At 41.4% G+C, this 22,705-nt stretch overlaps 2 protein-coding genes and 2 long non-coding RNA genes across 30 annotated transcripts in view; 2 read left to right on the forward strand and 2 right to left on the reverse strand.

Moving 5' to 3' along the window:
• frmd4bb (FERM domain containing 4Bb) overlaps positions 1 to 12,376 on the forward strand; it is a 72,190-nt gene extending 59,814 nt beyond the window's left edge. For all 6 annotated transcript variants that reach the window (XM_087306318.1, XM_087306319.1, XM_087306317.1 and 3 more), the window contains 6 exons: positions 81 to 222; positions 1,703 to 1,867; positions 5,152 to 5,930; positions 8,174 to 8,309; positions 8,655 to 8,761; positions 9,974 to 12,376. In XM_087306318.1, the coding sequence (XP_087162444.1) occupies positions 81 to 222; positions 1,703 to 1,867; positions 5,152 to 5,930; positions 8,174 to 8,309; positions 8,655 to 8,745 (1,313 nt within the window). In that variant the 3' untranslated portion in view covers positions 8,746 to 8,761; positions 9,974 to 12,376. The remainder of the gene's footprint in view (positions 1 to 80; positions 223 to 1,702; positions 1,868 to 5,151; positions 5,931 to 8,173; positions 8,310 to 8,654; positions 8,762 to 9,973) is intronic.
• On the reverse strand, positions 17 to 20,178 carry LOC147838126 (uncharacterized). Its single transcript, XR_015523013.1, has 2 exons — positions 19,915 to 20,178; positions 17 to 247 (listed from the first exon to the last, which is right to left on the reverse strand). It is a non-coding gene; the product is annotated as an uncharacterized LOC147838126 (long non-coding RNA).
• LOC147838127 (uncharacterized) lies at positions 14,733 to 15,427 on the forward strand. The gene is made up of 2 exons (XR_015523024.1): positions 14,733 to 14,869; positions 15,252 to 15,427. It is a non-coding gene; the product is annotated as an uncharacterized LOC147838127 (long non-coding RNA).
• Positions 20,179 to 21,528: 1,350 nt separating the features above from the next.
• Positions 21,529 to 22,705, reverse strand: part of rbm10 (RNA binding motif protein 10) — a 40,490-nt gene continuing 39,313 nt past the window's right edge. For 17 of the 22 annotated variants that reach the window (XM_087306355.1, XM_087306353.1, XM_087306350.1 and 14 more), the window contains one exon: positions 21,529 to 22,463. The gene's annotated coding sequence lies outside the window, so the exon portion shown is untranslated. Of the gene's footprint in view, positions 22,580 to 22,705 lie in introns of all 22 variants that reach the window. The other 5 variants (XM_087306346.1, XM_087306342.1, XM_087306339.1 and 2 more) reach the window with 2 other exon arrangements.

The following is a 22,705-nucleotide window of genomic DNA, read 5'->3' on the forward strand; positions in this document are numbered from 1 at the left end:
GACTTAATAGCTCCTGTTTAACTTGTATTTTTAAAGCAAATGCAGCAGAGTCAGTCACTAACTGTGATCTGTGTGTTCAGATGATGGCGGTCAGAGGCCGCGTTCTCGATCAGTGCAGTGTTCTCCATGTCTCAGTCCTCCTTTGTCTTCATCCGGCCTGGATTTCGACCCCGAGAGACGATCTTCATCCAGCGACACACACCACGACAGACCTCTGAACAGGTGCGTCTTTGTCGTAACATTGTCCCTGTTAAATAAACAGATATAATGACATAATAAAGATTTATTTACAAATGCATAATGATGATAATAGTATTCATAATAACAGTAATAGTAATCATAATAATAATTAAAATATTTAATAAAATCACAGTGAAAATAAATTTGTAATGATTGTAAAACACTGTATAAAGAGATTTTATTTACATATTGTTTTGTACTGTTTATTTTAACATGTTTATTCAATTTATTTTTCACAATATCAGTTCATATAAATTGCTCACGCTAGGCTAGTGGGTTTCATGTTATTGTTTTTATTTAGAGAGTTTTGTAACAGTGTTTTTATTTATTTTTCTTTGCCGCAGGGTGAGGAAACAGCAGCGTTATAGGTCTTGTTTTTTAGATGTTAGTATCAGTATGTTCGTTTTAAGGATATCTATTAGCTTTTAGAAGATGATCAGGTTCAGATCTGATGTAAACATCCTAAACTGCAGTTTGTCGTAATTTTTTGTTTGTCATAATTCAGTTCTCATCAAATTTTCTGACCAATCAAATGCTTTTTAGTGTCTGACATGCCCCGCCCCCTTCTTCTCATTGGCTGTTCATTTGATGCACTTCAGCTCAAGCACTCTCACTGGCAGAGTGGTGAGAAACTAAACACTATTGGCTGTTTTTAAAAAGAGGAGGAGCTACTCTGTCCCACCCTGTTTGTATTTCAGAATGAAAACCAAGGCTGCGTCCGAAACCGCATACTTCCATACTATATAGTATGCTAAAATCAGTATGCGAGCCGATTAGTATGTCCGAATTCATAGAATTCGAAAAACAGTATGCGAGAAGAACCCGGATGACTTACTACTTCCGGCGAGATTCTAGAGTGCACATCCCATGCATGCTGCGCTATCCCATGATGCCCTCCGAGCGAATTCATGAATAGGAGTAAAGCTTCGCAAATTACGCAGGTACATCACGTGACTATATCAAAATGGCGGATGTAGTGCGTCCGAATTTCATTCATACTTTTCACATTCATACTGTATAGAACGCACTTTTCTAACGGCCGAGTAGTACGTTTAAATTTAAATGCAGTACCTACTGAGTAGTGGGCGGTTTCAGACGCAGCCCAAGTTTCATTTAAACAAATCGATGAAAACTACACAATCAAGTTAATAGATAAAGCGATTTATCACCCAGCATTGCTACCTACATTTACACAACAGTCAAGCACGTCTCATTTATAAACATGGCATGTGCACAAAACGGGTGCGAAAATGTGCGTACGCCACTTCCCATGCACAAATCTGTAGGTCAACTCTAAATAATCATTGTCCTTATACACGAAACATTTCTTTTGTCACTTCATGTCTCGACATCTCTTTTGTCTTTAGATTTTGGTCTGACAGGTTACCTAGACATGTTCAATACAGGCAAGACTCGTCGTCTGAGCTCTTGGTTTAATAATCACTGGACATTTCTCTTTCAGATTAGATCATGAGGTCCAAGGGCCTGGACATTATTATACCCCTCGAGAGGTTTTCTCCGCCCAGAGTAGTCCCTGTAAAACTTTATCCAGAATGCCAAAGGATCCCCGCAGTTTACCACAGACCCCAGTCCTGCCCCGTAATGCCTACAGCAGCAGCCAACTCCGGTAAGTTCAGTAACATCCCACTAACAACCACTCAGAAACCATCACTAACAACACCCTTGAATTATGGTGCAATTCTACAGTTTCTTCATGTCCAAGTTTAAGTTTCTGAAAGAGAAATACCTTTAGAAACTTACGCACATAGCTTTCTAGCACCTTAACAGGTTTTTTAAGTGTCTTTGGTTATGGTCAGAGTAAACTCTGCAGTACTGTGGCTCCTCAATCTTAAGGCCAACTTAAGGCCAAGTTATACTTATTCATCGAGTGCACAGAGTGGGCGCACCATTGCCTTTGCACAGTCGCATAACCTGTGATTGGTGATTTGGAGGGGTAAGAGCTGTGGGAGCAGTGCGAAGCAGGTGGGATGTGTTTCTAACAAGTGTTCAGTCCTGTAGCATACTTGTTGTTATATTTATTATACACTCCAGCAGTAACATACCTGTATTTTGTGTTTATTTTATGATTAAAGTTGTTCAAAGTTGCCAACTCTTTCTTCCTGGAATGAGTGTAAGTTTAAGCTACCTCTACAGTAACATTGCATGCATTTTCGGCATGAACCCACAACACTGGTGAATGAACTTGGCACAGTGGAACACAGAAACCCCACTGCCTGCGAGCGTTACAGAACTGTGATTGCCAGAGCAGCAAAGTCAGAATTCAGAAGTATGAAGGCACACGACAGCTTGTGATTAGATCTGTAATTACACTGGTGACCTCCTTTACACCTTAACCCACCCTTAAACCTACCCATACTCCCAAACCTGTCCCTAACCCGACCCTTATCCACCTCAAGAGCACCACAAGTGTTAGTACATTGTATTTACTTTTTGATGCAAAGTACTTAAAGAAATAGTGAAGCAAAACATATAAAGTGGGACCCAAATACCTTATTCAGCCTCCTTTTAGAATGGTAGATATTTGTCCTACCTTCCCTGGAAAACGTCCATTTTATCAAGTAGTTTCGTCACTTTCGCATACGCTGTAGTGATGGGTCGTTCATGAACGTCTCGTTCATTTTGAACGAATCATCAATATGACTCGGGAACTACGAGTCCTCTCAGGGAGTGATTCGTTCATCACTGAACGAATCAGTGTCTGAGTCTGAGTCACTCATTCATCACAAGCCAATCATATGCGTTTAGAGCTGGAAAAAGAATTGATCCGTTCATCTCTCAAGTCCTCTATCGGGTCTGAGTCTCTCGTTCCTCACGGGCCAATCATACGTGTTTAGAGCCGGAAAAAGAATTGAACTGTTCATCTCTCGAGTCCACGGGTTTGAGTCATTCTGTCACGTGATGAACGAACGATCATGGCTCCTATCGGCTTAGACTGTGCATTGATTGAGATTTTATGTGACTGTCAGTGTAACGTGAATGGACCCCTGACATTTGAAGACATGAAGAGGTGAGCTGAGCAAAGAGACAACATGCCTTCATAGACAAAAGAGCAGGTCAACATTGAATTATTATTTTCTCCTTCTTATTTTCTATTTATGACTTATTTGTAGTGCAATCAACCTTTTGTGCTAGTTGTAGATGTGTTTGGAAGCAATTCGTAACATTGTAATTGTAATTTGGCAAACTGAACCAAATGAACGAAATGACTCGAAAAAAGATTCGTTCATCTTGATGAACGAGACTCAAATATCCGAGTCAGTAAAATGATCCGAACTTCCCATCACTAATACGCTGCCAATTTCGTAACCCATACTTGAAATGATGGTGAATCTGCCGAACGCCATCCCTTCATAATTATTTGTCTCCAAATTATAACCTTTATTCTGATCGACTCCATCATCTTCACATCAGCCCTTAATAATAGCTGGTCAGCCATTGTTTTGTTTGTGTAAGACTGTCATTGCAAGTAGTGTAGGTCAAGAATACTGAATCCTATCAGCCTTCCTGCAAAGTTTAGCTTCAACTTTGATTTAGCACACACAAACCATTTCATTAAGATCTTCAGGAGCCCTTGATGAATATAGACCAGTGTGTTGGAGCAGGGCTGGCTTGATATATTACAAGGGACAGAACTAGGCACCTCTTATTTAGGTTAGTCTGTGCACTCTCTTTCAACAAACAAACAAGACATATTCATTTCTATCCTGTAGGTCGGAAGGTCACATCCGCGGAATTGCATCGACAGTTTGGAGCCCCAGCCTCAATTCTGCAGAGTTTTGAGAAAAAATACCTGTAACTCTCTAGCACCTTTACTAGCTTGTGCAAGTGTATTTGATTAGGGTTGGAGCAAAACTCTGCACAATTGTGACTCCACAGAATCAAACTTACCCTTCCTGATCTAGACTGCAATTAGATTAGGTCAAGAGTGCTTAATCCTATACCTTGAGATCTGCCCTTCTGCAAACTTTAGCTCTAATCTTGATTTAACAAACTCAAACTAGCTCATTAAGATCACCAGGAGGATTAATTGTCACCACAGGTTTAAGTTAGTCAGTGCACTCTCAAACTAACAAGACATATTCATTTCTATCCTGTAGGTTGGAAGGTCACATCCGCGGAATTGCATCGACAGTTTGGTACCCCAGTCACAGTTCTACAGAGTTTAGAGAAAAATACCTGTAACTCTCTAGCACCTTTTATAGCTTGTTCAAGGGTATTTGATTAGGGTTGGAGCAAAACTCAGCATGATTGTGACTCCTCAGAACCAAATTTACCCTTCCCCATATAGACTGCAAGTAGATTAGGTCAAGGTGCTTAATCTAATACCTTTGAGATCTGCCTTCCTGCAAACTTTAGCTCTAATCTTGATTTAGCAAACTCAAACTAGCTCATTAAGATCGCCAGGAGGATGAGTGGTCACCACAGGTTTAAGTTAGTCAGTGCACTCTCAAACTAACAAGGCATACTTATTTGTATCCTGTAGGTCGGAAGGTCACATCCAAGGTTTTTAGCAATGCAAGGACAATTTTGAGCCTCAGTCACAGTTCTGTTCAGTTTTGAGAAAAAGACCTGTCACTCCCTAGCACCTTTACTAGCTTGTTCAAGTGTATTTGATTAGGGTTGAAGCACAACTCTGCACACTGTGACTCCTCAGAACCAAACTTGTCCTTCCCGATCTAGGTGATTTTCTCTTTGATGCAGGAAGATTAGGTCAAGTCTACGTAATCCTCTACCTTTGAGATCTGCCTTCTTGCAAACCTTAGCTCTGATCTTGATTTATCAACCCAAATCAGCTCATTAAGATCACCAGGCTGATCACCACAGGTTTAGGTTAGTCAGTGTACTCTCTTCAGCCCAAACAAACAAGTCATATTTATTTCTCTCCTGTAGGTCGGATGGTCACATCCGAGCTTTCCGGCATCGCAGTGGCAGTTTGGAGTCTCAGTCACAACTTTTCCATTCTCACTGTGCAAACAAGTCTGTCTTCCCGCTGTCTCCCTCCCGCCGCAGCAACAGCACTGAGGTGTTGGACGACTGCTCCTCCTATACCAGCATGTCCAGCATGGACTTCTGCCTCCCCTGCTCGGCTACTCCTCCTTACCGCACCCTGGACTCACACTCCCACGACTACCGGCTCCACCGCAAAGTGGAGATCTATGGCAATACAGGCAGCATGCCCAACCTGGTCCCTCAAAACTCCAGTTCCTACCAGCAGAACCACTACGGACCAACTGCTTACTACGTCGCTGGGTATCCTGGCTTCGATTATGAGCCTTGTTCCAATGGAGCTTATGTTTACGAGAGCGAAATGGAGGGTCACTATAACATCAATCCCACTTACCCTGCACATGGCTACCAGGGCCGGGGTCGCAACAGGCATTATGGAATAGAGGGTTCGGATAATTTGTCACAGAATCCATATGCCACCGTTAGGCCCCCTAGAGGAAGGCAGGGACCCTTGAATGAGGTGCTGACGAAGAACATGTACAGGGCTTTGGTGGCAGAGCATTTGAAGGGATGGTACAACCGCAGTGCTGGGCACAGAGACCCAGGCACCTATCAGCTGGTGTACACCTACAAGTATGACCGCGGTTCCCAGCACAGCTTGGGCTACCAGACGCTGCCCGCACCCTTCAGCCACTCCAGCCGAACCAACTCCTTCTCCTCAGGTGAGTACCCTTATAACATCAAACATAACATAATGTAGAAAAGGGAAGGGGTTCCCATCCACCGGGTCGTGACCCAGTACCAGGTCATGAAAAAGTTTCTACTAGGCCGCAAAAACTCTATTTTTAAAGTAATTACTCTAAACTAGTCTAGATTTGGGCTATTCTTTTGAGCTAGCTGTCCAATCACAGTGGAGTAGGAGTGCAACTATACCACACAACAGTCAACAAATAATCTCCTAAACACTTAAACTTGTAATGGAACCGCAGGATACTCTGTAGCAGTGTTGTCACAATACTGGAGTGTGGTACCTATCAGTACTGAAATTTACAAATGTCTATTTCCCTCTAACATTTGAGCGCTGTTGAGCACACTCTTAAACACCGCTGATCTACCATTGTGTTAACGTGCTCATCAGAAATGACTGACATCAGTTCATCCAACTCACCGCCGTTTACTGAGTGTAACCACAGATACAGGAACACTGGAGCGTTTTAAAGCTGCGATTCATCAACAACACTCAAATGTTAGTGGCAAATGGACGTTTTTAAATCTTCAGTATCCATTAGGCTTGGGCAGTATCCAAATTTTGATACCGTTAAACCTTCTCCCTATTTTACCCCGGTATCCGGTATTACCGTGTATAATAAAAAAATATGACGTAAGGCTCAGACAGCGTCACCAAACTGTTGGCTTGAGCCTAAATCATCCAGAAACTGAATACCGTATATGCGACCTGAGGTTCGCGGTCAGCTGTTTGTCTTGTTCGTGTTAGAGATCTGAATGGGACACACACACACACACAGAGTGCGAGAGAGATGCATAGCACCACACTCCCTCTCTCTCTCTCTCTCTCTCTCACTCACACACACACACACACACACAGAGAGAGAGAGACGCACAGCACCACGCCTGCTCTTTCTTTCATTGTATATGTGTGTGTGTGTGTGTGTGTGTGTGTGTGTGTGCGTGCGTGTGTGTGTTTCTGAAAAAAGCGCGGGAGTGGTCAGTAACTTTTTACAATATCGCTCCCGAGCACACACGCATCCACGTAGATGCTGTGTGTGTGTCTCTCTCTCTCTTTCTCTCTCATTCACACACACACACATAGAGAGAGAGAGAGAGGGGGGGGGAGAACCAATTGACACACAGACAGCATGCTCTCTTATTTACACACACACACACACACACACACACACTGCAGGTGACTTGGTGCGAGACTCGAAATCCCACCTCACCTCTCTCTCTCTCTCTCTCTCCTCCACTGTCCCGTCATGACAATCACGCATACGTATTTGTAGGCATTAAATAAATAGTATTTATTATTTAATATTTGTCTCCTATTTAAGAGCATTGTTTTTATGACGGTATAACGGTATTGAACTGACACGGTTGCTATTTTTAGATCCCGCCGTATACCATATTACCCGATTACCGCCCAAGCCTATTATCCATTGGTACCAAGTTCCACTTTCACGACAACACTACTCTGTAGCTGACAGTTTTTAGAGCAGCGTTTGCATTTCTGCAGTACAAAAACACTTCGGTGGACACGCAGCCTAAAGTTACACTTTTGCTATCAGAAAGTTGGAAACATCTTGCCTGTTTTTCCACAGTGATTGGTTTCTGCTTAGAGATTTTCGCTTGACATTTGCATAAAGTCGAGAAATGCCCACCGTTTCTGGCACTCCTAATTCCATTTTCAATCCCATAGCGCATGCCAATTTCAATCTCATAATGACTGCATAGCTGTTTATGCTCAACTTTCGTATGAAAGAACTGAAAATGCTTACTGCGCTGCACTTCCAACATGCAAAAGCAAACACACCCTTAGACTTATTTTTAACAAGAAAAATGCTTGCTGGGATAGTGACCATATACACTGTCAGAAATAAAGGTGCGTGAGCTGTCACTGGGGTGGTGCCTTTTCAAAATGTACAAATCTTTACCTGAAAGGTCCATAATAATATCTCAAGGGTACATATTGATACCTAAAAAGTACAAAAGTGTTCCAGTCTTAAAAATATTGGTACTAATATATACTTTTGAGGTACCAACATGGACCCTTTAAGTACAAATGTGTACCTTTAGAAAAGGAACCACCCCAGTGACAGCTGTCTTACCTTTATTTCTGAGACCAAAGCTCTAAAGATCAAACGCAGCACCATATCATTGTGGGGGCGGTTTCGCCTCTTCTGATGAAACTGAACATCGTTTAACACATCACGCCTCTGTTTCTCACTAGTGTCGTCGACTGCTAGCGGAGGGGGAAACTGGCAGAATCAGTTAGCAGTGGGTCTGGCGGATGGAGAACTGCCGGACGGTGCCTTGAGCGCTGGGGCTTATAGTCCTGCATACAGCCGCAGTCCAACACACAGCAGGTGAGAAGAATCCTGGAGACACACTTGTGTGTGAGGCTGCTATGCATCAGCTCTTCAAAACGTTCATTCAGGGTTTATACGTACAATTTTTTAATTTTTTTTAAACATTTCACAAATAATGTTTAACAGAGCAATTAATTTTCTGTATTTCCTACATATATTTTTTTATTATTATTATTTCCTATATTTTTTTCTAATGATGGGGTCATTTTAGAAAATGTCACCAAATTTCAAGATAAAAAAATAAACAAAAATTGTTTATTTTTGTTCTGCAGTTAAAATGCCGCCCGGGTCATTTTTAACCCATCAGTCAACAGAAGGGTTAATGTTTGTGTTTTCTTACAGCCGGTTCCCATCAGAAGGAGCGGCGTCTCACACTTCAGAGCCACTGGAGGTGTTTGGAGCCGTGGCCAGCTGCTCCGACACAGAAAACTGAACTGCACACAGGACAGGTCAGACATCGCTCATTAATATCACTTTATAGAGGCCAACAACCAGCCATGTACACCTTGAGCCGAACATATAAACACACAATGATTGACATTTATAATCTCTGACCACAACTTATGCTGTGTTCTACATAAATACTTACAGTACGTGTACATGGCGTAACTACAGAAGGGTGTTTTTTTAATGAGATGCTAATATTCTTATCCAGGGGTCACCAAACTTGTTTCTGGAGGGCCGGTGTCCTGCATGCAGAGTTTAGCTCCAACCCTAATCAAACACACCTGAACAAGCCAATCAAGGTCTTACTAGGTGTACTTGAAATATCCAGGCAGGTGTGTTGAGGCAAGTTGGAGCTAAACCCTGCAGGGACACCGGCCCTCCAGTACAGAGATTGGTGACCCCTGGTCTAATCTGATTCAATGATCTATGCTAATCTAAGCTAAAAGTGCTCCTGCCAGACCCGGAAATCAGCTGATTCAGGAAAATATATATATATATATATATATATATATATATAAATTGTCCGTAGTGTGTGTGTGTGTGTGTGTGTGTGTGTGTGGATATTTCCCAGAGATGGGTTGCGGCTGGAAGGGCATCCGCTGCGTAAAAATGTGCTGGATAAGTTGGCAGTTCATTCCACTGTGGCGACCCCGGATTAATAAAGGGACTAAGCCGACAAGAAAATGAATGAAATAATAAAACTCAACTGTTTAACTCTGTAAAATGAGCCTATTTAAAAAAAAAAAAAAAAAATTATCAAAATGCTAATGGTCTAATCCGATTCAATGATTTATGCTAAGCTAAGCTTAAAGTGCTCCTGCTTGGCTCTGAGAGATATTGAATGGATTCAGAAATGGTAAAACTCAACTGTTTAACTGTGTAAAATGAGCCTATTAAAAAAAATAAACGCAATGTTTTTGAAAATTTTTGATCTAAATGCTAATGGTCTAATCCGATTCAATGATTTATGCTAAGCTAAGCTAAAAGTGCTCCGGCCAGACCCAGAGATCAGTTGAATGTATTTAGAAATAATAAAACATAGCTGTTTAATTCTGTAAACATGTTGTATGTGTTGTGTTTCTTTAAATGTGTAATGAACTGTTAAGAGTTTTGTTTAAAGTTCACTGAAGCATTGAGAAATGTGCTCTAGATTGTAAAAAGCTGCAATTTGATTCTAACTAACTAGCAAATTTTTTATTTTTGACTATTTACAGTGCGATCACAGAGCACAAGCTGAAACCACAGCAACTCGACTGCAGACAAGAAAGCAGACAAGAAGCACCTTAAGGACAGATGTGGACGACATGGACATAACCCAGAGATGTCTTTCAGTTCCAGAGCGACAGTGGATGCAAATACAAGTGGATAAATGACCCTGTCTGCGTCATTATTAATGTGGCGAACACAGACAAACTGAAAGCAAATGAGAAGTGCGCACATAGACTGAATGTCATTTCAGAGTTTCCGAATGTCGAGGAGACGAGCCATTTTATACATCATCTACAGCGGACATGCAAGACGCAGAATAATGTAAATATTATTATTACCCCTGTTGTTTTTAATAGCTTTTTTAATTTATTGAGAGCTGCAGAAGTGCGTGATTTGCACTCGGATCATGACGAGCGAGTTGTTTGCAGTACATGTGTTATCCTGCACAAGCTCTGTTAGAATAGCACTTGATTGAAGTAAACTGCCGATGCCAGAAGATCCAGACTTAATCATTCTGCTTTAAAAGAAAAACAGAGGTCGAGCTGATATTTTGAGCCTGTTTGTGCTGTAATGATGTCGTCAGTGATATTACAGCAATGTTTCAGTTCAGCACAAGTGAAGATTGAGGCTGGCATCTGAAACACGAAGTCGATGAACACACAGATTAATTCAGGAAACGAGCATATCCTAAATAATTGAATAATATAAAATAATGAGGTGGTTAGCACCTCACAGCAAAAAGGTTGCTGATCTGAGCCCTGGCTGGGCCAGTTGGCATTTCTATGTGGAGTTTGCATGTATTCCCCTTGTTGGCGTGGGTTTCCTGCGGGTGCTCCGGTTTCCCCCACAGTCCAAACACATGCGCTATAGGGGAACTGAGTAGGCTAAATTATCCATAGTGTATGAGTGTGTTTGTGAATGAGTGATGGGTTAGGGTTAGGGTTGAGATTAGTTGCGGCTGGAAGGGCATCCGCTGCTTAAAAACGTGCTAGATAAGTTGGTGGTTCATTCCGCTGTGGTGACCCCGGATAAATAAAGGGACTAAGCCGACAAGAAAATGAATGAATAAATGAATGAATGAATAATTAACGTTAAGTCATTTAGCAGATTCTTTTGTCCAAAGTGACTTCCAAATGACGAGGCATCGAGACAACACACACAACAAGGGCTGATTACACAAAGGAAGTTAGTGTGGAGAGAATTCAATGGGGAGTTTTCTCTATAGAGAGGTGGTTTGTCAAGCCCACTCACCTGTGTGAGGCACACTCAGAAAAGTACAATGCTTTTAAGAGATATGGAGTGATTTTAAGAAAGTGTCTGGTACAAAAACTGGTGCATATGTCTGTTAACGTCTCAGAGAGACTAAAGAGAGTGTTTGCTACAGGTGGTTTGTCAAGCCCACTCACCTGTGTGAGGCACACTCAGAAATGCATAATGTTTTAAGAGATATGGAGTGATTTTAAGAAAGTGTATGGTGCAAAAACTGGTGCATATGTCTGTTAACGTCTCAGAACGACTAAAGAGAGTGTTTTCTACAGGTGGTTTGTCAAGCCCACTCACCTGTTTGAGGCACACTCAGAAATGCACAATGCTTTTGAGAGATATAGCGTGATTTTAGGAAAGCAAATGTGCAAAAACCGGTGCATATGTCTGTTAACGTCTCAAAGAGACTAAAGAGAGTGATTTCTACAGGTGGTTTGTCAAGCCCACTCACCTGCTTGAGGCACACTCAGAAATGCACAATGTTTTAAGAGATATGGAGTGATTTTAAGAAAGTGTATGGTGCAAAAACTGGTGCATATGTCTGTTAACGTCTTAGAGAGATGAAAGAGTGTGTTTTCTACAGGTGGTTTGTCAAGCCCACTCACCTGTGTGAGGCGCACTCAGAATCGCATATTGTTTGTGGTTGTGAAATGATTTTAACAATACTATACAAACACTGACTAACGCACCCTTCTTGTAAAGTTGTTGTCCAACTAGTTTCATTTCTCAAACTGTAATATAATTGAGCATTAATTTAGCGTTTAATCGTGACTCATACACAGATTCTTTTATTTCTCAGACAGATGATTTTAGATGTCGGCACTCAAACTTGTGCTGAGCGGGAAACATTGCTTTAAGCCTCATCAACAAGATGCCCATGTGCCATGATGGAAACCCCGGATCTCTGAATGCGTGGGTCTGACCGTGTACAGATCGTGTTTTCCTGTTTTGTCTGTATTTGTGGCTTAGGAGCATGTGATGTAAAAGCACACGTTTTAGACAGATGTTTGGTGTTTTTTAAAGTGTATATGGTTTGAATGTGACCAGCACACACCGCTGACTGGAAACCATCAGCTGTTCATTTCTTGAATAAGTGAACTCTGCTTTACCAGAAGGATGTGAATAAAAAAGAAACAAGGTGTGTATTCAGTGTCTTTATTGGTAATTTTATTACAGTATTACAGGTTGCTGGTTCGAGCCCTGACTGGGTCAGTTGGCGTTTCTGTGTGGAGTTTGCATGTTCCACCTGTGTTGGCGTGGGTTTCCTGAATTTGTCCTATTTTGACTGCTATGCCATAATAAATTGTGAAAATAACTATCGTAGAAGACTTTGAGACCAAGCGGAATCCTCTTTTGGCTGTTGCTTCAGCGTGACTGAGGTAAGTTGAATGTGCTGGCCAGTTTGTGTTTGCCTAATAAGTGAAGTTTATTCATAAACTAATTTCGAGAGGAGCACGTGATTATGATTGAACACGGCTGGTCCTGCATTAGCATGCTTGATCCACCAATCAGGCCATTCCTAACCACTATAAAGAGCCAGGGTTTTCTCACTACAGTCATCTTCAATTTGAAGAATACACTGCTCTGCATCTACTGCTACTGCTACTGCTACTGCTACTGCTACTGCTACTGCTACTGCTACTGCTACTGCTACTGCTACTGCTACTGCTACTGCTACTGCTCCAGCTACAACTTCTCCAGCAACAACATCAACTTCTCCAGCTACATCAACTTCTCCAGCTACATCAACTTCTCCAAGAACAACAACTTCTCCAGCTACATCAACTTCTCCAGCTACATCAACTTCTCCAGCTACAACAACTTCTCCAGCTACAACAACTTCTCCAGCTACAACAACTTCTCCAGCTACAACAACTTCTCCAGCTACAACAACTTCTCCAGCTACAACAACTTCTCCAGCTACAACAACTTCTCCAACAACAACAACTTCTCCAGCTACACCAACTTATCCAACTACAACTTCTCAACCTTCTACTTCAATTGCCTCACACAATGCAATCTCTGTGTCTTCAACCCAATTCTCCAACAAGATCACAGTAAAAACTCAATCACCATCCATGAACTTTGCCTAAACTCTCGATGCCTGCGATTCAAGCTGAACTCTCTTCTAGGGGTGCACCAGCGGTAACATACATGACACTTTTTAAGGGGAAGCCTCACAAACTACAATTAAGATTAAACATCCATCTTTAAAGGATGATTCTAGCGTGAATAGAATGACTCACCTCTCAATCAAGGTTGTAGACAATCCAATCCTTAAAACATCAGTCCACAACTTATGCATACATTGATAAACATCCATGTTAATCCTCCAAACTAGTCGCTGTGGTGCATTCAATAGAGTAGCATCTCCAATCATAACACTAGTTCTCTGGCAAACAAAATGGCTGCCAGCCTTTTTCTGCAACTTTGATTGACACTCCTTCGAGCCAATAGCTGAAAGGAGAAGCGTCACCATCCAATGAACTCTCAAAAATTTGAGATGGTCCCACCCTCTCTCATGACAAGCTCATGAATGATTATCATTACATTTACACAATTACTACTAAATGGTGACATTAATTTTAAGTTCAGGGTTTGATGTTGGCAGATGATAAATAAATAAATACATAAATTAATAAATAAATAATAAAGAAAATAAATAATTATAAAATGTAAAAAAAAAAAAAAAAAAAAAAAAAAATTAAAATAAAATAAATAAAAAATAAAATAAAATAAAAAACTGCCACATCTGATAGCAGTTTAACTTCTAAAAAGTTTACTCTGCTACTGAAAAACATTCAACGCATTAGGCATAGAAGTCCAATCGTAATATGCCCCAGTGACTCATGTCCATACACTTATAAGCCATAAGCTTATAATGGCAAGTTGGTTAGATGTGAAAACAGCAAAGAAACAAACTTCCCGCTTTGACTTCCACGAATGAGAGGAGGACATTTCTGACATGTCTGATGTTTCATCAATTGACTCTGCGTTAGATACAAACCAAGGGGTTTAAACTCCACTATAATTCCACCTACCCTGTCTTCAAGAGGTACATCAGGATCACTAGACGAGCAGATTTCCCATTAATCTGCCATCCTTAGGAGGGACAAATGCCTACCTCTACTATCTTTGCTCGTTGCGACAATGAGGCTTCGTACCATGCATTAACAAAGGCACTTCCACACTTAGTTGCCCATGCTCTTATTAAGACGCCCCGCATGGTTATCAGCTAAAATAATTCATTGTGTTTGCTATACATGTACCATGTTGTAATGTCATTTCTGATTCTCTCTTGTTTTTCTCATTTCAGAGATCATGTCAGCTGGTTGCAGAAGCTGACCCTCATCCAACCTATTACACTCCACATCCATTTCTAAATACATTTACACTCTTTGCAAATGACACTTTTCCACTCACATAGCCCACACCCTCGATGCCATATTCACACTAGCCTTTTTAATTTAAGTCTTCTGAACTAAGTATGACATTTCAATCCAACGATACACCTAACCATATCTGATCTATCTTCGCAGGATGAAGGGATGCAGGATGATATCCGTTCCCCCACACACCTGTTCTAAACAGGCCCGGATTGGCTAATCGGGAGGACCGGGAGAATTCCCGGTGGGCCGGTCTGTTTTTTTTTTTTTTGGCCGCGAGGGCCGGTGTCCCTAGCTCCAGAATCTGTTGCTCTCAGCAGTGACACTTTTTTAATTCATTTACTTGACCACAGCTTTTTATTCATTATTTTACCACAACTTTTCTCTTTTGTTGTGGTCGAGTGGTTGGCACGTTAGGTTAAGACGCTGCGGACCTGGGTTCGATCCTTGCTAGAGTAATTTAGTGTTTTCATTTTTTGATAAGACATATAATACTGTTAGGGTTGTAGAACATTTGAAGTTCTAAAGCAGCTGTTTTCTCAAAAAAAAAAAAAAAAAAAAAAAAAAAAAAAAAAGACATGATAGTGCCATTAGAAACTGATTTGGAAATATTTATTTACTTATTTTAATATAGTCAGTCGTGAACTGAGGTGGGCTGGTCTGAGGCTTGAAACTCCAGAGCTGAAAAGGTGTCCCACTCCGGCCCTGGTTCTAAACCTCTTAGCATTTTTACACCACAGAAGAGCAATACCACCTCGGGGAAGCCCAGCCGATCCTCTCCAGCCAACTTCCACCATCATGCATTATTGGGTATGAAGTATGACTCTGTCATTTCCTTCCTATTTCCCTTCCTATTTAACATAGGAGCTCCTTCGCTACCCTTCCCTGTTTTTCTAGCTTTAACTTTTTCTCTCCAAATTCAAACTATCCTATACTTCTATTCACTTTCATTCACCACAGCTCCGACCAATTCAGGAGTTGTCTTGAGTTTCAGTTGCTGCAAAAGGAACGTTCTAAATGAGCTTGCATACACTTACAAATTTTCTAAATACCACTATCGTTGCACTCCCCGCACTAATACAGCAGTAAATGCTTCTGCGGGAGCACAAGTTGCCTCCATACTGGCCCACTACACCACTGCAGCCGCAGAAATGCTCCGCAGAGTTGCACACCCAAAGCACCACTGCTACCGCAGTGACCCTCTAGCATATGCCTTATTCACCTTCATCTTTACATATCACTAAAGGCAGTATTTAACGTCCCTGCGGGAGCACTCAAAACTTACTAATATCGACTGTTTAGGTGCTCCACTTAACTATACACCCCATTAACATCACTGCAACTGCAGTGACGCTCTAGCTGAGCCCCTTTTCACTTTCATCTCTAAATATCACTGCTAATAGTACTTAGTATTTCCGTGTGAGGCTCTAATACTGAGTACCACTGCACCTCTGCTCTTGCAGAGACGCTTTGCCGAGCCTTATTCTCCCTCTGCACCACTGCTGCAACAGTTAAGCTTTGCCTGAGCTGCAACTGCAGAGACGGCTGTTTAGCCTTAATTCTCTGCACCACTGATTTTATTGCACTTCTGTAACTGCAGAGAAGCTCTGCTGAGATTATTTTTTCCCCTGCACCAATGCTGCAGCAGTGACGCCCTGCCTGAACAGTCTTCCAACAACAGATATAAACTCTGTCATTGGTCCTCTAACACCTCTAAATCCTCAATTTGCCTCAGCCAATATTTACTTAGAGAAGCCCAGCTGATTCTCGGTTGCAGACTTCAACCTAGTTTCCAAGCAGCACGACTCTGTGTGTTCTTCCTACTTTCTTTCTTAGTTGCATAGGACTCATTTTTACTAAACTTTCCTTTTTATTTTATTAAACTTCCCTTCTCTTTCTCTTCATAATTTCTTAATTTCACTTGCACTCATTCTCCGCAGCTCGGACTCCCACAGGGGTAGCCCCAAGCTCCCACTGCCACAGCAGTGAAGCTCTTTAAAAGCTCACATGTACACTTTTCAAAAAATTTAACCATTATCACACTCCGCCGCAATAATACAGCCGTAAAGGCGTAGCGGGAACTCGTATTGCTTCCATACTGACTACAATTACACCTCTACAGCAGCTCCACTTAATTACATTGCATTGTAGCATCAATTTATTCTCCATCACCACACTCCCCGCAACAATACAGCCATAAAGGCTTAGCGGGAACTCGTATTGCTTACATACTGACCACCATCACACCTTTACAGCAGCTCCACTTAATTACATTGCATTGTAGTATCAATTTATTTTCCATCACCACACTCCCCGCTATAATACAGCTGTAAAGGCTTAGCGGGAACATGTATTGCTTTCACACATATAATGCACCAGACTCTGAATACCTATGCACCCCTGCAGCCACAGAGTTAGTCTACTGTGCCTGATTCCTATCTACTACACCGCTGTTAATCAGCTCTCCAAAGCGCACTTCCCTTTAGAAACTGACTTTCACCGCACCTCTGCAGCCGCAGAGACGCTCAGCCGAGCATCACTCCCCTCTACATCACTGCCGCAGCAGTGACGCTTAGCGAGCGCATATACACTTCCACTTAGCAATCCACTACTGATACACTCTCCAGCACTGCCAAAGCAGTTAAACGTCTCTGCGAAGGCGTATTTACCTTCCAGATACTGACTTCCATTGCACCTCTGCAGCAGCAGAGACGCTCAGCCGAGCATCATTTACATCCCCTGCACCACTGCTGCAGCAGTGATGCTCTGCTGGAGCTCATGCACACTTCCATTACACTTATACCACTTCTGTCACTCCCAGCACTGCTAAAGCAGTTAAAACGCTGCTGCAGAAGCGTATTCTTCTCCTTAGGACTGACTACCACCGCACCTCTGCAGTCGCAGAGACGCTCAGCCGAGCATCACTCCCCTCCACATCACTGCCGCAGCAGTGACGCTCAGCGAGCGCATATACACTTTCATTTAGCAACCCAATACTGATACACTCTCCAGCACTGCTAAAGCAGTTAAACGTCCCTGCGGAGGCGTATTTCCCTTACAAATACTGACTTCCATTGCACCTCTGCAGCAGCAGAGACGCTCAGCCGAGCATCATTTACATCCCCTGCACCACTGCTGCAGCAGTGACGCTCTGATGGAGCTCATGCACACTTCCATTACACTTATACCACTTCTGTCACTCCCAGCACTGCTAAAGCAGTTAAAACGCTGCTGCAGAAGCGTATTCTTCCCCTTAGTACTGACTACCATCGCACCTCTGCAGTCGCAGAGACGCTCAGCCGAGCTTCATCCCCCCTGCACCACTGTTGCAGCAGTGTCGCTCCACCGGAGCTCACGCACACTACCATTTATCCATACCACTACTGACACACTCCCCATTGGACTGCCAAAGCGGTTAATCAGTTAACCGCTTCTCATCTGCAGCTACAGCTCCGCAGAACCTTACAGCTTTATTTTCCATCACTACTATACTAAACCTTTACGAAACTCACCACATATGTTTTAAACCTTTACACTTACCCCACTCACTCTCCCGCTGGTCCTTACAATTAACAGAACCCGGGAGCACACATAGTCATACATAAGCACTTTCAGTTAATTTTTACACCCACACCAGTCTCTGTTGCTCCTCCAAGCTATTTCTGTATCACTTTTCAGCAGCCGGATATGGCATTAATCTCCTGTGCCTTTTGGGGGGTTCTTCAAATACGCGGCTGCTGTCCCGAGCGGAGCATTTTGGGGAGTTGTCGAGATCTACCTGAGCTCGAGGCTCCCCTCTCTTCCTCCAAACGGGAGGGAGCCCAGGGCTCAAGAACCTTCGAGCTCAGGGCTCTCTCCCGGGACAGCATGCCAAACTTGCTTATAATCAATCATCAGCTAAGTGTGAACTCTTGAAGTGAAGTTTATTCATAAACTAATTTCGAGAGGAGCACGTGATTATGATTGAACACGGCTGGTCCTGCATTAGCATGCTTGATCCACCAATCAGGCCATTCCTAACCACTATAAAGAGCCAGGGTTTTCTCACTACAGTCATCTTCAATTTGAAGAATCCCCCCTTCCACCCCTACCTTTTCACCTTTCCCTCCATAGGGCAGCACGGTGGCTCAGTGACTAGCACTGTCGCCTCACAGCAAGAACGTCACCGGTTCTAGTTCCTTAACAGGCCGGTGGTCGTTTCTGTGTGTAGTTTGCATGTTCTTCCCGTGCTTGCGTGGGTTTTCCCCGGGTTCTCCGGTTTCCTCCCACATTCCAAAAACATGTACAACAAGTTAATCGTTAAATCTAAATTTCAATACAGGTAATCTAATAATGCAGCATATCTTTTAATAGCCTTCAATCTTAATCTTTAGCTATTATAAAAAGGGGAGTTGTCGAGATCTACCTGAGCTCGAGGCTCCCCTCTCTTCCTCCAAACGGGAGGGAGCCCAGGGCTCAAGAACCTTCGAGCTCAGGGCTCTCTCCCGGGACAGCATGCCAAACTTGCTTATAATCAATCATCAGCTAAGTGTGAACTCTTGAAATGACAAACGGCTAGTTTTTCATTGAAAACTTGAGCAGCATCCTTTTTTTTCTAATGATATGTGATGTAATAAATTTATTTTGGAAAAATAAGCATTATTCTCATATTTTTTTCTTCTAAATCTTTAGGAAATGGTTTTGGTACATCAAAAAATGTGGTTGATGACCATCTGACAAGCTAATTCATGCAAAAGATAGTGCTTAAATGGTATTTAAACCTCACGATTAAATAGAAAATAATAACTGCAAAAGGGTCCATATTTAAAGAAAAAAAGAACATCCCTTTTCACCAGGCTGGCTACAGGCCTATGTTTAATTGAATCTTTATAAGTAAAACAAAATGTTTTAATAAATAGTGATGCAAAATATATTTAAACAGAACTAAAAAAAAAAAAAAGCATCACCACAAGCTGGAGGACTGAGTTCATCAGATGTCAATCTGAAGCTTTGAATGTTTAGCATTACCAATATACAGTAATTTTAAAAAGAGAGAGAGAAACTGTATAATGCATTCCATGATGTAAAGAATTTTTTTTACATACAGGAATGGCATATTTTGAGTTCAGGGCTGGTTTTGGGCATTCGAGGCTACCTTTGTTGTGAAAACCTGGCAACCCTAATCAGCGGTATACGTCAGCAGTGCGGCCGAGCACAATATGCATAAAAAACATGTTTTTTAGGTGAACTGACCCTCTTAAAGCCGCTCACGACCAGCAAAAATCATCTTAAATCAGCAACCGAGTGTCAAAACCTACCTTTCCAGAATGTGTTGTTTTCTTCAACAGGTGAACAGGCGAACGTTGTGTTGTTCTGACAGGCTGTTCGTGTTTATGCGTTACATTGTGTTGTACTCCCAGGACAGGGAGGAAAACTGAATGAGCAGAAGTGACAGCCAGATGTGTGAACACTTCTTCGTGAACACTTAATCCAACAACCAGTTTCAACTTCATTGTTTGAGCGAGACTAACACGCCAACGAGAACTCGCTTTCTACTTGATGTTGCCATGCGGGTAAAGGCTAGAAGGGATACAGCTGCGGATTCCATCAATCTAGCATAATTTTTGTGAGACTGTACAAAAATAATTTTTATTTCACATTACTGTGAGGTGTAGACGTTAATAAAATAAAATTAAATAAGTAATTTAATAAACAATATGATCAATATTCGATACTTGTTTTCAAATTCGTGAGGGTTGGGTTCAGCTTGAGGGTAGACATTAATAAAATACATTTTAATGTGTAATTTTATAAATAATACTCGGTGAAATTACAGTTTTTATATTACGGTGAGGGTTGGGTTTGTAGATGGGGTAGGTAGACTTCAATAATTATGAATAGGTTAATAAATAACATGAATAATACTCGGTATAATTACTGTACTGTGAGTGTTGGGTTTGGGGTAGACCTTAATAAAATATAATTAATTGATAACCTATTATATGAAATAAATACTTCTCGTTAACTTCCGGCCGCAGCTGTATCTCTTCTAGCAACAACCGCGTTTGCTGAATGACGGGTAACATAATTATCTCAAGTCTTTCTGGATTCAACAGTCCTGCCCTAACAAGAATCTTTCCCGTGTTAGCTCTTAAACACTTGCCCTGTGTTGTGGTACAAAGCCCAGTTTATGAGGTGAACGCATTCCCGAGATTTCATTGAGTAATAAAACTAATCAACAGCCGCACCACAAACATCTCTGACATGCAGCGCAATTAAAATGAATGAATGCTTCAGCAGTGTATCACTCCGCCCACAGCAGTTAATGCAGCTGGGTCTGTATGTAGGCACTAGATTTAAAGCTGTATGAAAACTCCCCGCTTGCTCTTTTAAACTTTTCTTCAGAAAGCCTAGTTTAATGAATTAATGAAATACTCTTTCATGCTATATGTGTTTATAAATGTCTAAACTTGTCAATTTAGATAAATCTAAAGGGAGAGTTCACTTGTTTCTAAGATATTTTGAAGAAAGCTAATCACAAGTGATGACCTCCATATTTGTTTCTCCTACTATGGAAGTTATGGTTAGGCCAACTGCTTTTCAGCATTCATTAATATCCCCTGTCTGTAACAGAAAGTTTAAAACCACTTGAGGGTGCAGTCAACACAGTTGTGGTTTAATGATCCCTTTAAACACATTTATACACTCACCAGCCACATTATTAGATACACCTTACTACAGTGTTGGACCCCTTTTCCCTTCAGAACTCACGGGGAGAACATGCAAACTCTACACAGAAATGCCAACTGGCCCAGCCAGGACTCGAACCAGAGAGCTTCTTGCTGTGAGACAACATACACGAACACACAAAGCTGTATTGTGCAAATGCATTCTCTCAACACACAGACACTGCAGGAAACAGGATGCAAAAACAGTTTCACAATAATCTGTATTGGTGAATAAATCACAAAAATCATACTTTACAGTAAAATAAAAAAAGACATTACAGTACTGAGATAGGCTTAAATGAAATGAACAATGACACAAGACGACAGAACAAAAATCATAATGCTCCTAAAACAAAGATATATATTTTCTTAATGGAGTGAATGGCATAAGCTTTCCCTCCGCTTTCCATCTGTAGTGAAATAAGACTTGGGTTTTGTTAGAGTCTCTTTCTGCATCAAAGCATCTTATATACAAAAATCTCTTTCAAAACTTCTTTCATTCATTCATATATAGATATATTCTATTATCCAATAAAATAAAAAAGGGAAAAGCAAAGCTCATTTCCTTGTAGAAACCATTTTACCATCAAACTAAACGGTCTTTCTGCCTTTCTGAAGACATTTAAGACAAATTACCATGTGAAAATCAGATCTGTGATTGTGTAGATATAAACTACAAAAAGAAACACAACGGCACTTAGTGCTCACAAAAACAAACTCACAAACTCTCTCTGTCCACATTAAACTCGCGTTAAAAAAGCTAATATATAATCTAGCACAGCTTAGATAGTCATGACACATACAGCTGTGCTCGAACGTTTACACAAACCCACTTAAAGTATCTGTTAAAATGACAAACAAAATAAGAGAGATCATACTAAATGAATGGGTTTTTTTTTAGTTGGTAAAGTCCTGAGGAAGATATTTTATATAAAAGATGTTCACAAAAAACAGAACATAAATAAAATATTAAAAATAACTCTGTGCAAAAGTTTACACACCCCTAGTTTTCAGTGCTGTGTGTGTTTTTCATGTGTTTTTCTCCTTTGTGATGGTTGTTCACAAGTCTCTGGTTTGTTCTGAACAGTTAAACATCTGCTGTTCTACAGAAAAATCCTCCATGTCCTGCAGATTCTCCACTTTTCCAGCATCTTCTGTAGATTTTTGCCTTTTCCAGCAGTGAATCTGATTGTAAATTCATCTGAGGATGATTGAGGGACTCAAACATGACTATGAAGATAGGATTAAACCCTCGCTGATGCTCCAGAATAAGAAACATAGCATTAAGAGCCAGGGGGTGAAAACTTTTACACAATGACGAACAAGGTAAATTGCATCTGTGAAAGATGCAGGAATCTAATGGCACTTCTAAACAGAAAAC

The sequence above is a fragment of the Danio rerio genome, chromosome 23 (assembly GCF_052040795.2).
Source record: "Danio rerio strain M-AB ecotype USA chromosome 23, GRCz13ab, whole genome shotgun sequence".
Classification (NCBI taxonomy): domain Eukaryota; kingdom Metazoa; phylum Chordata; class Actinopteri; order Cypriniformes; family Danionidae; genus Danio; species Danio rerio.